Source organism: Pyrus communis, chromosome 5, assembly GCF_041283825.1.
Source record: "Pyrus communis isolate YQ-2024b chromosome 5, ASM4128382v1, whole genome shotgun sequence".
NCBI lineage: Eukaryota > Viridiplantae > Streptophyta > Magnoliopsida > Rosales > Rosaceae > Pyrus > Pyrus communis.
Window position 1 is genome coordinate 30057889 of NC_142569.1, and position 12989 is coordinate 30070877.

The 12989-nt window shown below is 38.4% G+C and overlaps 1 protein-coding gene across 1 annotated transcript; it reads left to right on the top strand.

Annotated features, from left to right (window-relative positions):
- The first annotated feature begins 12103 nt into the window (after positions 1-12103).
- On the top strand, positions 12104-12732 carry LOC137726793 (auxin-induced protein 15A-like). Its single transcript, XM_068465753.2, has one exon. It carries the CDS (start codon positions 12228-12230, stop codon positions 12531-12533), a length of 306 nt encoding a protein of 101 aa, XP_068321854.2. The 5' UTR covers positions 12104-12227; the 3' UTR covers positions 12534-12732.
- The last annotated feature ends 257 nt before the right edge of the window (positions 12733-12989 follow it).

Here is a 12989-nt window from a genome sequence, read left to right on the forward strand (position 1 = left end):
ATGGTCTCTAGATTCCTTGATTTAAGGAGATTGAGGTATGTTGATGTAAGTCATTTAGACTAGCCTTTATGGGGGTTTCAAGGGGTTTTCTTGGATATCTTCGTGCACTGAATCTTTCTCCTTAAATACATTTTCCTCCTCTTTTGTAACCTAATGATTTTACTTTGCAATACAAGAAAGAACTACACTTAAAAGTCAATATGGTATCAAAGCAGGTTTTTTTTTTAACCTGTCTCTGTGTATCTCATCTTGTAAATACCTTCAATCTTCAAAGAAATGGCTGAAGAAAACTCAGTCAACCAGGAAGTTGACAACACCATTACTTCTTAGCCTAAGAAGCTTTCAGAAGTGGGTATCAATCCCAACCAAAGGCTCAGCTCAGTACTACTGAATGAGTTCAATTATCTTCCATGGTCATGGGCACTTACACTTGCCCTTGGTGGAAGAAACAAACTCGGGTTCATCAATGATAATGGTCCAACCCTAGAAAATACATCCTCGGATTATGAAGGTTGACTATGTAAAGATTAACTTGTTATGTCATGGTTGCTCAACTCCATGGAAAGGAAAATAGTTGAAATCTTCTGCTACTCAGGGTATTCTCTCTTGCTATGGACAAGGGTAAAGGAGATGTATAGGAACCAAAACAATTCCACTTGCGTGTTTCAACTTAAAAAAGATATCTCTGCTATCCAGCAAGAAGGTAAGAGCTTTATTTAGCATCTTGGATCTTTGAAAAGTATATGGAATAAACTAGATGTCTATCGGCCATATACTACTGATTCCACAGTTCTCTTAAACATGGCTAAGGAAGATAAAATCTTCCAGCCATTATCCAGCTTGAGTGCAGATTAAGAGGATCTGAGAAGTCACATTCTCATGAATCCTGAGCTACCAACCTTCATAAGCATTTGTGCTACCATTCAACGAGAAGAAGTGAGAAAGAAGGTTATGAATGTTGGAACAAAAGCAAATGTTACTGAAACTCGAGCCTACATGACAACTGAGAAGAGATACAGAGGTAAAAACCCTAAATTGAACTGTTAACATTGCCACTATAATGGTCACGTAAAGCAGACGTGTTGGATCTTTCATCTAGAGTTGAAACTAGACTTCTTGAAAGACAAAGGTGCACCAAGGTGACCTTAACCTCATCAATTTTCCCACCGAGCCAACATGGCTTCATCTTCATCTATTAACAGTTATGATCATTACAAGTAGTTCACAGCCAATCCTGCAGACCTTATAAACAAGTTTGCAACTTTCCTACACAAGGAAACATGAAAAGAAGAAGCTAATCAAGTTATTGATTATGAAGATGGAAATATCATGGCTTTGTTGGGCAAGTTTGCTGGATTTCTGGCCAATGATGCTCATGCCAAAGCAAGACCTTCAAGGTATTTTGAATGTTTTCAAGCCTACTCTAAATGCCAATTTGTTGCATGATTTTGGGATTGTTTATTCTGGATCCATAGACCACATAACTAACAAAGTTTTGAAACTAAAAGAGTTTGAAAAATTGCATAAACCATCACAAGTGTCAGTTGCAAATGGTGAAGGGGCCAAGGTTGTAGGAAAGGGAAAAGTTCACTTGATTTCAGATAAAATTGAGTCTATGGCGTTGTATGTTCCTTTATTTCTTTTTCAACTTCTATCTGTGGGAAAAATCACAAATACTTTGAACTGTTTGGTCATTTTTTCACCACAAAGTGTAATTTTTCAAGATTGTATCACCAAGAAGACGATTGGTGAGGGTTTTTTCCTAGATGGCCTATATTTCATCTCAAAAAACAGTCTAACTACTTTTCAAGTCAAGTTAGCTCCAAACCAAGACAACCTTTGGTGCCACCAATGCCTAGCTCATCCTTCCCAACCTATTTTGTCAGCCTAGTTTCCCAAGTCAAGCAAAGAAGCAATGGAGTGTGAAACCTACCACATGTCCAAAGCTACTAAATTACCTTTGGGAGAGTCAGTTTCTAGGGCTAGCAAGATTTTTGAGCTTGTACACTCAGATATATGGGGACCAATTAATGAATCTTTTGATGGTTACAAGTATTTTGTAACCTTTGTTGATGATTATTCAAAAAATCAAGTAATGGACATGTTTAAAGATTTCCATAATCTTGTCAAAAATCATTTCTCTTCAAACATTCAAACTCTAAAGTCTGATAATGGTTCAGAATACATGTCTCAAATCATGACACAATACTTGAGCAATAATGGCATTATGCATCAAACTAGTTGTGTGGGAACTCCACAGCAAAATGGCATTTCTGAGAGAAAAAATCGTGACTTATTGGAGAAAACTAGGGCACTGATGTTGCAGATGAATGTGCTTAAAAAAATTCTGGTCACACATGGTGTTATAGCAGCTGCCTATTTGATTAACAGATTACTTAGTAGAGTGTTAAAGTTCAAGTCTCCAATGGAGATAATAAAAGGAGGAAATGTGTATCTCTCACACCTTAAAGTTTTTGGATGCATATGTTTTGTGCACATTCAATCTCTATATTGAGATAAACTAGATCCTCGGGAAGCAAAATGCATCTTTCTTGGGTATTCTTCAACTCAAAAAGGATACAAATGTTATAACCCTCAACTTAGGAAACTTATTGTATCTAAGGATGTTAGGTTTCATGAAACTAACCATTTTTTCAATAAGAATCTTGAAGTTACCACTCAGGGGGAAAACTACTTGGATCTGTTTCCCTTACCAAAAACATATGTCATGATCACTGAGGTTCCAATTTCAAATGTTAACACACCTACTCAAGAAACTCTCTCTTCAAGTGAACAAATTAATAAAGGTCGGTCTCCTAGCAATACAACTGATGAAGAGTGTGAAAACATGCAAAGTGTGACTTCATAAGCAATGGAATATGAATTAACACCTATTGCACCTCGACCTAACCCTGCAAAAGAGAGACAATTGCCTGCAAGATTACTTGACTGTGAGACTTACAAGCCACGACATCTAACCTCCAATTATGTCTCCTATCACAAGCTTGCACCTATTGCATTTCTCAACAAGGTTTCTGATCTCACAGAACCTCAAAATTTCCATAATGCTAGTGAATCTGAAGTGTGGAGGAAAGCTATGCATGATGAGTTACATGCTTTCGATCAACACAATACTTGGAGCATTGTAAAGTTACCAAAAGGGAAGAAGGCTGTGGGATACAGGTGGATATATAAGATCAAGTTTAATTCAGATGGATCAATTGAAAGACATAAAGCAAGATCGGTAGCTTGTGGATTCACACAAACCCTAGATGTGGACTACATGGAAACCTTTGCTCCTGTTGCAAAGATGAACTGTGTAAGGGTATTTCTCTCACTTGTTGTGAATAAGGGATGGTCAATGTATCAAATGGATGTTAATAATGCATTCTTGCATGAGGATCTCGAAGAGGAAGTCTACATGAAATTGCCTCCTGGTTATCTTCAAAGTTGTGATTCACAAATACTGTGCAGTTTGCATAAAGCTATCTATAGACTTAAACAATCTCCTCGAGCTTGGTATGCCAAACTCAGCTCGATTCTCATTAGTGCTGGTTTTCGCAGAAGCAATGCAGATTCTTCAATGTTCGTACGTTCAGGAACTACTGGGAAATTAGTGGTGCAAATCTATGTTGATGACTTAATTTTTACGGGTGATAGTGATGAAGAAATTGCCAATCTCAAACAAGCCTTACAACAACAGTTTGACATCAACGATCTAGTGTTGTTGAAGTACTTTTTAGGTATAGAAATGGCATCTTCTCATAAAGGCCTATTTCTAAACCAGCGAAAGTATATGCTCGATCTCCTCAAGAAAGGCAACATAAGTGATGTCAAACTAGCCAAGACATATCTTGATAGCAAACTCAAATTCAGCTTGGAAGGTGAATCACTTCCCAACGTTGGTTACTATCAAAGACTTGTTGGCACTTTGATATATCTCACTATAACCCGACCTGACATCTCATATTCTATAAGTATTGCTAGTCCATTCATGCACTCGCCCGCTCTTGAACATTTCAATATTGTTAAAAGAATCCTGCAATACTTGAAAGGATTGGTGGGTCGTGGTATAGTCAAGAAGAACAATGGAAGCACTTAAATAAAGGGATATTGCGATGTTGACTGGGCTTGAAATTCAATAGATCAAAAATCAACAACTGGGTATTGCATTCTTGTGGGAGGAAACTTAGTCACATGGAAAAGCAAAAAACAAACAGTAGTTGTCAAATCAAGTGTTGAGGCTGAGTATAGATTGATGGCTTCCACTACTTGTGAGTTAATCTGGTTACACGGCCTCCTTTGTGATTTAGGGGTATTCAACTCCCAATCCATGCCTCTTTATTGTGACAATGAGGCAGCCATGTACATTGCCTCCAATCTGGTGTTTCACGAAAGAACCAAGCACAACAAAGTGGATTGCCACTATGTACGTGAACAAGTGCAAACACAGGTTATTCAAACCCGTTATGTCAGAAGTATTGACCAACTTGCTGACCTATTGACCAAATCCTTACCCATGCATCAGTTTCAATGTCTCTTGGGCAAGCTTGGATCCATCAATTTGCTGGATTTAGCTTGAAGGGGAGTATTAAAATAGTGGTTATTAGGGCTACTATAGGTTCTAAGGTTTTTCTTAAGCTTGGATCCATCAATTTGCTGGATTTAGCTTGAAGGGGAGTATTAAAATAGTGGTTATTAGGGCTACTATAGGTTCTAAGGTTTTTCTTACTTTATCATTTTGTAAGTAGTCTTTTTCTCCTTGATTTAAGGAGATTAAGTCTTTTTCTTGTTGTCATTTCCTTGATTTAAGGAGATTAGTGTATGGTCTCTAGATTCCTTGATTTAAGGAGATTGAGGTATGTTGATGTAAGTCATCTAGACTAGCCTTTATGGGGGTTTCAAGGGGTTTTCCTGGATGTCTTCGTGCACTGCAAGTGCATTGAATCCTTCTCCTTAAATACCTCTTCCTCCTCTTTTGTAACCTTATATTTTACCTTGCAATACAAGAAAGAACTACACTTAAAAGTCAATAATTACATAGAGAAGAATATTAAACAAAAAGAGGGGGAAATCATGAATAAAGCTCACATGAGCAAATACAAACTCAAAACATACATTGGAAAAAAGTCATCAAACTACAGTTCAGAAGATGGGACAAATAATGAAATAAGCTGAAGCCCCAATAACACAATTGGAGAAAAATCTCTTATTTTATCTACTTGTCTTGCTCTAAAGAATTTACTTCTTCAAAAGTATTGAGTTTAAAGTGTTACTCGTGAAATTTCTTTATTATTACATAGTAAAATTGGATTTTCTCTAATTATTAGTTTGAAGTGTTTTTCTCTAAATTGTGACTTTCTCGAGGAATTACATGTGATGAGCACTTATCCATATGTCTGGACATTTTCACACAACAAATGTTCTACGTTTTTTTTTTTTTTTTTTTTTTGTACACATTTTAGAGATTTGCATTTTTTTTAGCAAATAGTCTATTCTAAAAAAAAAAAAAAAAAGTGAAAACGAACAAGAGAGGACGGTAAAGTGTACATTCTCAACTATCTTTGCAAAACAATTAATTACATGTGAGGGATGGGACTGGTAATAAAAAGTAAGGGATGGGACTGATAATAAAAAGTATGCACATATTACATTATTAGCATGACATGTTGTTGACTGTAAAAATTACGAAGTCTGGCGCATAGGCCGAGTAAGTATGACTTAACTATGTCTTGCACAGGCTTGTAATCTGTCCTTTTTTTTTTTTTTTTTTTTTTCTAGTGACAAGCTCAACAGGCCTATAACCTAGCTCTGATACCATGTTGAATTTTTCAGGTCAAAGGGTCGTGGGCCCTACTCCAACAACTCTGATACTGTCCCCAACTTGGTAATTACCATATGCTTAATCCGTCAGGTGTAAGGTTGTATCACAAAAGGTCTTGGTATTAGTTAGAGTGGGTAATCATTTTTAAATTCATTCTTTTTTTTTCTTTCACCCACCGAAGTGAGATAGCAACACCTACTTTAAGTCCAGCAGCAGTATCTCCAGAAGGTTTTTTTTTCTTTCAAACTTGGATCCAAAAATTTATCCGAGAACGAAACTGGTGTCAAAATTTGGGCTGACAAATGCTTGTTAGTAGCCTTCTGCTTCTCATACACTGAAATAAGAGGTGAGATCAATAAAGGAATCTTCACTACAAGGAATTGTGATAGCACCCATGGTATGATCATGCCCGAATTCTTCTTCTACTCTACTTAAGAATGAAGGTTGGCACTAAAGGAGATTTGAGAACTAAGTTATAGCAGGTTGATGAGTTGTATAAGCTCATCTCAATATAGAGTGAGTGTTCATTCATTTCTTTATATAGAATTACAAATGATGAGGTTGTTACACTTGAAAGATAAATACAAATATTTGAATCAGATACAAAAGTATTTGAAAGAGTTTGTGTGGATAATGGATTGTGTTATTATATAACACTGAAGGTATTTGAGATGGAACCAATCTTTTCTGTTGCAGATTGCAGCGGGAAGATTTTGTTTAAATTGGTGGTGCTGATGTGGACTAATCTTTAGGGTTTGTAGGATTCTTTGAACTAGGCTTATAATGCCCTTGCAAGCTGATAGGACGTTGACAAACTGGAATCTTGGAAATAAGATAATTGAAGCATACAAATAACAAACCCTTTGTTAAAAAATCTGCAATTTGGTCTATTGTAGCAACATAACCAACTTCTATTTCCTTGCGAATAACCTTTTCCCTAATTTAGTGATAATCCACTTCAACATGACGCATGGGAGCTTGATAAACCGGATTGGAAACGACATCAATGACACTGATATTGTCACACCAGAGACGAGGTGGCTGTCATGGCAGATGTAAGATACAGAATATATTTTGAAACCATGATAGATGAGCAGAAGTGTAGGTAAGTTGACGATACTCCGCCTCGGTGCTGGACCTTAACACATCACGTTGCTTTTTCGAACTCCAGGAAATTAAATTATCTCCTAGAAATATGCAGTGACCTCTAGTGGATCAATGGTCATCAGGATCCCCAGCATAGCTAGCGTCAGCAAAGGCAGTTAGAGTAAGGGGACTAGGTTTGTAAATTAAGCCATGATCATAGTTGCCTTTCAAATACCTTAAGATGCGTTTAACTGCAGCCCAATGTGCAGTAGTTGGGAAGTGCATGAACTGGTGCACTTGGTTGACAGCGTAGGCAATATCAGGGCATCTGAATAAAAGGTATTGAAGGGCTCCCACAACACTACCAAAGGAAGTCCCATCCAAGAGAGGCTCACCTTCGTATAAACTCAAGCATTGACCAGTAGAAACTGGCGTTGAGATTGGCCTGGCATCATTCATATTAGTTTTCTTTAAAAGCTCCAAAATATACTTTGATTGAGTGAGTTACATAGTAGATTAAGTAATGTAATGGCCCAAGATACCAAGCTGTGTGATAAACTAAGACAACGGAGCACTGTTTTTCCCTGTGATTAAAATGTCATCCACATAGATGAGGAGATAAATGATTGTTGAACCATCAAAATATGTGAAGAGAGACGAGTCAGCTTGTGAAGCAATGAATCCCAAGTCTTCGAGTTTCTGAGAAAAACATTGAAACTAAGCACAGGGTGCTTGTTTCAAAACCATATAGGGATCTTCACAGTGGACACGCATGAAAGGCAAACTGAGGATTAATGAACCCTGCAGGTTGTCTCATATAAACTTCCTCATTCAACGTCCCATGAAGGAAGGCATTTTGGAAATCAAGTTGTCAGATAGGCCACTGAAAATGAAGAGCAACAAAGAGAATGAGGCGAATTGTAGCATGAGTGACTACAGGACCGAAGGTTTCCCCAAAATCGATTCCCTCTTGCTGATGAAAGCCATTTGCAATGAGTCTCACTTTAAAACGCTCGATTGAACCATCAGATTTCTTTTTGATGAAATACACCCATTTATTAGGCAACACATTCATTGAAGGCTTATAGGGAACCAAAGTCCAAGTGCCAGTGCGCTGTAAAGCGTTGAATTTATCTGCCATTGCTTGGCGGCACTATGGAGACTTATTTGCCTGTGAGAAACAAGTTGGCTCAACCAAAGAATTAGTAACATTAGTGATGCAAGCATACCAAGGATTAGGTTTTCAAATGCCTTGTTGACCACGCATGAGCATGCGATGAGTGGATGGAGCAGCATGAGAAGAAATGTTGGCACAATTTCAATATTCACGGGAGTGGTGGTAGTGAGTGGTTGGGAATGAGAGTCTGGGGTAGATAGAGGTGGGGTAGGATGGGAGTCTGGAGTAGATAGAGTTAGGGTAGGAGTAGGAGAGGGTGTAGGGTGCAGTAAAGTGGGTAAGGTGGCTATGGTTTGTGGTTGAATAAGATTAGGAGGTCAAGGGTTAGGTTGTGGTTGTGGAAAATGGAAGGAATCAATATCCAAGACATTGTTCGATGCACTCGGGATTGACCTTGACTAGCAAGTTCTTTATATGGAAAACTCTATTCATTAAAAACAACATGACGAAACATGAAAGATTTGCCAGTGGAAGGATCATAACATTTGTAACCTTGGTAATTTAATGAATAACCCAAGAAAATGCATTGTTTTGATCGAAGCTTAAGTTTAGTATCAGTGTATGGACGTAAATAGGGAAAACAAGCACAGCCAAATACTTTGAGAAAATCATACTGTTGTGATTTAAAAAACAATTTTTGGAAGGGAGAGATGCCATTCAAGATTTTTGTGGGAAGACGATTAATGAGATAGTTGGCAGCATGAAAAGCATCTTCCCAGAAAGTTTAAGGAAGAGACACATGAGCAAGAAGGGTTAGACCAGTTTCAACAAGGTGACGATGCTTTTGTTCCACGAGACCGTTTTCCTCAGGATGATGTGGACAACTTATTTGGTGGTGAATGCCATGTTGAGTGAAAAGTTGTTTAAAAGATGAATTGACAAACTCTCCTCCACCATCAGATTGGAAAATTTTAATTTTGGTGTTGAACATGCTTTCTACCAGCTTTTTAAAATTAACAAAGGCTTGGAAAACATCAGACTTTAAGGGATAGAGCCATGCATATCGAGAGAAATCGTCCACAAAAACAACATAATACTTGTAACCATTAAATGAATAAGAAGGAGAAATTCATACATCCGAATGTATTAATTCCAAGGGAAAAGATGACATTGAGGAAGATAGACATGATGAACAAAAGTGGTAGGTTCATTACCAGTTAATGGTAATTTATTTTGGGAAACTAAACTACATAAAACAGAAAATGCGGGGTGACCTAGCCTAGAATGCCAAATGGAATTCAACACTCTAACACCAATAAATGCAAAGACTCCATTGTTAACCACATAAGAACTTGCAAATGGATAAAAACCATTTCTACTCCGGCCTTGTAAAAGCATCTTCCTCGTTTAAAGGTCATGGACATGGTAGGTGTAACATCCCACATCGCCCAAGGGAGTGGATCTTGTAAGCCTTATATGTATATTCTCATCTCTACCTAGCACGAGGCCTTTTGGGAGCTCACTGGCTTCGGAGTTCATCGAAACTCTGAAGTTAAGCAAGTTTGCGCGAGAACAATCCTATGATGGGTGACCTATTGGGAAGTTCTCGTATGAGTTCCCAGAAACAAAACCGTGAGGCGTGGTCAGGGCCTAAAGCGGACAATATCGTGCTACGGTGGAGTCGAGCCCAGGATATGGTGGAGGCTCGGGTCGAGATGTGACAATTTGGTATCAGAGCCAATCCCTGGCCGGAAGTGTGCCGATGAGGGCGTCAGGCCCCTAAGGGGCTGGATTGTAACATCCCACATCGCCCAGAGAAGTGGATCTTGTAAGCATTATATGTATATTCACATCTCTACCTAGCACGAGGCCTTTTGGGAGCTTACTGGCTTCGGAGTTCATTGGAACTTTGAAGTTAAGTGAGTTTGCGTGAGAGCAATCCCAAGATGGGTGACCCACTGGGGAGTTCTCGTGTGAGTTCCCAGAAACAAAACCGTGAGGGTGTGGTCGGGGCCCAAAACGGACAATATCGTGCTACGATGGAGTCGAGCCCGGGATATGGTCGGGGCCCGGGTCGGGATGTGACAGCAGGAATTAAGATATAAGGTTGGTGAACAATGGTTATCTTTGGTAAATTGATTTATGGAAATAACATTAGTAGAAGCATTAGGACAGTGAAGGGTGTTGGGGAGAGTAAAAGAGTGATTTGGCATGTGAATAAAAGAAGTGCCAACATGAGAAATCTGCAAACCTCAACCATCAACAACGTCATTGACATTGTCGGTACCAGTGTAGGGATGAGGATTCGAAACTTGATTCAAATCATTTGTGATATGTGCATTTGCTCCAGAATCAAAGAGCCAATTTTGAATGCCAGATGGAGAGGGAGCAGGAGGAGGTGCAACAGTAGCATAAGCTTGGAGACGTGGAGCAGGGACATGTCCTTCATAGGCCATGTTCAGCCGATTGAAACAATCAATTGCAGAATGTCCATGATGATGACATATTGGCACTGGATGCGATCACCATTTTGGGGTAGAGAAGGATGAACATCGAGAACACCATCATGAGCGGGTCGGGGTTGAGGAGCATGTTGTCCTTGGCCTTGAGGATAAGGAACAAACTGACCACGACCATCATTGAAGTGACCATGACTACCCTAGGAGCACCACGACCATGGTAAGGTCTTGAATGTCCTCCTCTAGCTACAAGGGCAGTGGGCACATTTTCAAACACTCTATGAAGCTTTTGACGTTTTTGTGTGCCGAGAAGAATAGCCTCTAAGGCACTGTAAGTGATGGCCTCATCCCGTGCTTGTGTAGAAGCAACAATACTCTCATAAGCAGGCCCAACATTATTTAAAATAATGGCAACGAGATTAGAATCAGAGACAGGGAGAACAAGAGAGGGAGAGAGTTGGTACGGTCCAACTTTATAGTCAGAAAGTGGGAAGCATTGGGAAGAGAGGGAATAACGATGGGGTTTGAGGAACTGGAACTGGACGCCATGGGAAGAAAAAAAATGAAGCTTTTGGTCGTTAGATTGTCAGCTCTGAGATACCATAAAGGTGATTTGAAAACTAAGTTATAGCAGGTTGATGAGTTGTATAAGCTCAGCTCAATATAGAGTGAATGTTCATTCATTTCTTTATATAGAATTACAAATGATGAGGTTGTTACACTTGAAAGATAAATACAAATATTTGAATCAGATACAAAAGTATTTGAAAGATGATTGGGGATAAGCCACCAGGATGGACCATTGTTCAAAATTTCTTAATGAGAAAACCAACAATAGAAATTTCAATTGACTAAGCTTGTGGAAAAGAAATGTGTCAAAAGATTGGGAGTTATGAATTAGATGAATTGTGTTGCTTCCAATTTGCTCCTGACTGTTATCATATGTATGTATAAATCATAACTGTTTGTATAGATACATGAGCATCTCAAAAGCCATCTGTTATTAAAAAAAATAAAATAAAAATGATTGGGGATAAGCCACCAGGATGGACCCAATGAAGAGACATCAGCTCAAGCAAAATCACATGGACTTGTCAATATAAATACTTAGGCTATCAGATAGTATTCCTTTTGGAAGGATGAATATAAGCCTAAAAGAAAACAAGGCATTTTCTTCTGCAGGTGGCTAATTAAACATACAAGTTTTCGAAGTCACTTGCTAACTAATTTGCTTCTTGTTTTTCATGTTCAAACCCAGAAAAAGGGTCTATGTGTCGGACAATATCTCAAGTAGTTGGTGTGAGTGGTCGTGAATCAATTTAGCATTTGATCAAAGTTCACATGCCTCTGTCTTCCGATTCATCACCATGACTCCTTGGTAGGGATTAAGACTTCATATTTGCCTATCAATCCAAAATAAATGTTGGAAAGAAAAATAGTTAATTTGATCCACAGATTTTGCTTAAAGGGCCGTTAAGCATGGGAAGACAAAACCATGTGATCCCTCATGAGCTCCTGTTCCCTTCTATACCCCATCTGGATTGTCTTCACCACATATTTTCTTCAATAGAGGATATTGTACAAGACTCTTCAACTATATATACCTATGAACTAATTGGTTAACGACCACCAAATTAAGTCTACAACATCTCAAGTCTAATTTTCCTTGTTTCACAAGTTCATCGACATCTTCTTCAAGTTTTTATAAACTTGATTACCAGTCTTTACTCTCAAGATAACAATGGGGTTCCGTCTTCCATCTGTAATTCCTGCTAAGAAACTTCTTCGACAGTCTTTTTCAAATTCAAGTCAAGAAGTTTCGAATAATTTAGCAGATGTCCCAAAAGGTTATTTTCCAGTTTATGTTGGCAAGAGTGAGAAGCAGCGGTTTGTTGTTCCTATATCCATCCTCAACCAGCCTTCATTTCAAGACTTGCTAAGTGAGGCTGAAGAAGAATTCGGATATGATCACCCAATGGGCGGTGTAACGATTCCCTGCAGACAAGATACATTCCTTGTTCTCATTTCCCGCTTGAGTGCCTTGTGAGACTGGATGCATAATGGAGAACAATTACATGAACTCTGTGATTGTTACAATTTTGTACATTGGAAAAGTTCCACATCTTGTACATTTTCTTTTGATCCAGGAGGAAGAATTATTGTCCCCCTGGGATCAGATTATGTAAATGTAGACTGTAGCAATATTCATATGTTCTTTACAATAAAGAATTATTGTCCCCCTGGAATCGGATTATGTGAATGGATTATTATCTTCTACAGATTCTTAATTGAGTTTCCATTTGGATCACTTTCAATATCTATTAGTATACTAATGAGCTAGATAGTATTCAAAACTTTCAGTAGGAGTAATCTCCTTCATATCTAATTGCGACTTTAATTTGATTGAACATGGGAATTTCCTATGACATACAGAAATGTAATAAACTTTTATAAAAATCATTGTTTCGAGCGCAGTCCTAAATCCTTTCCCCTAACCATTGCG

Coding starts and splice junctions, on each gene's coding strand:
- LOC137726793 (XM_068465753.2), top strand. CDS start 12,228: ATGGGGTTCCGTCTTCCATCTGTAATTCCTGCTAAGAAACTTCTTCGA.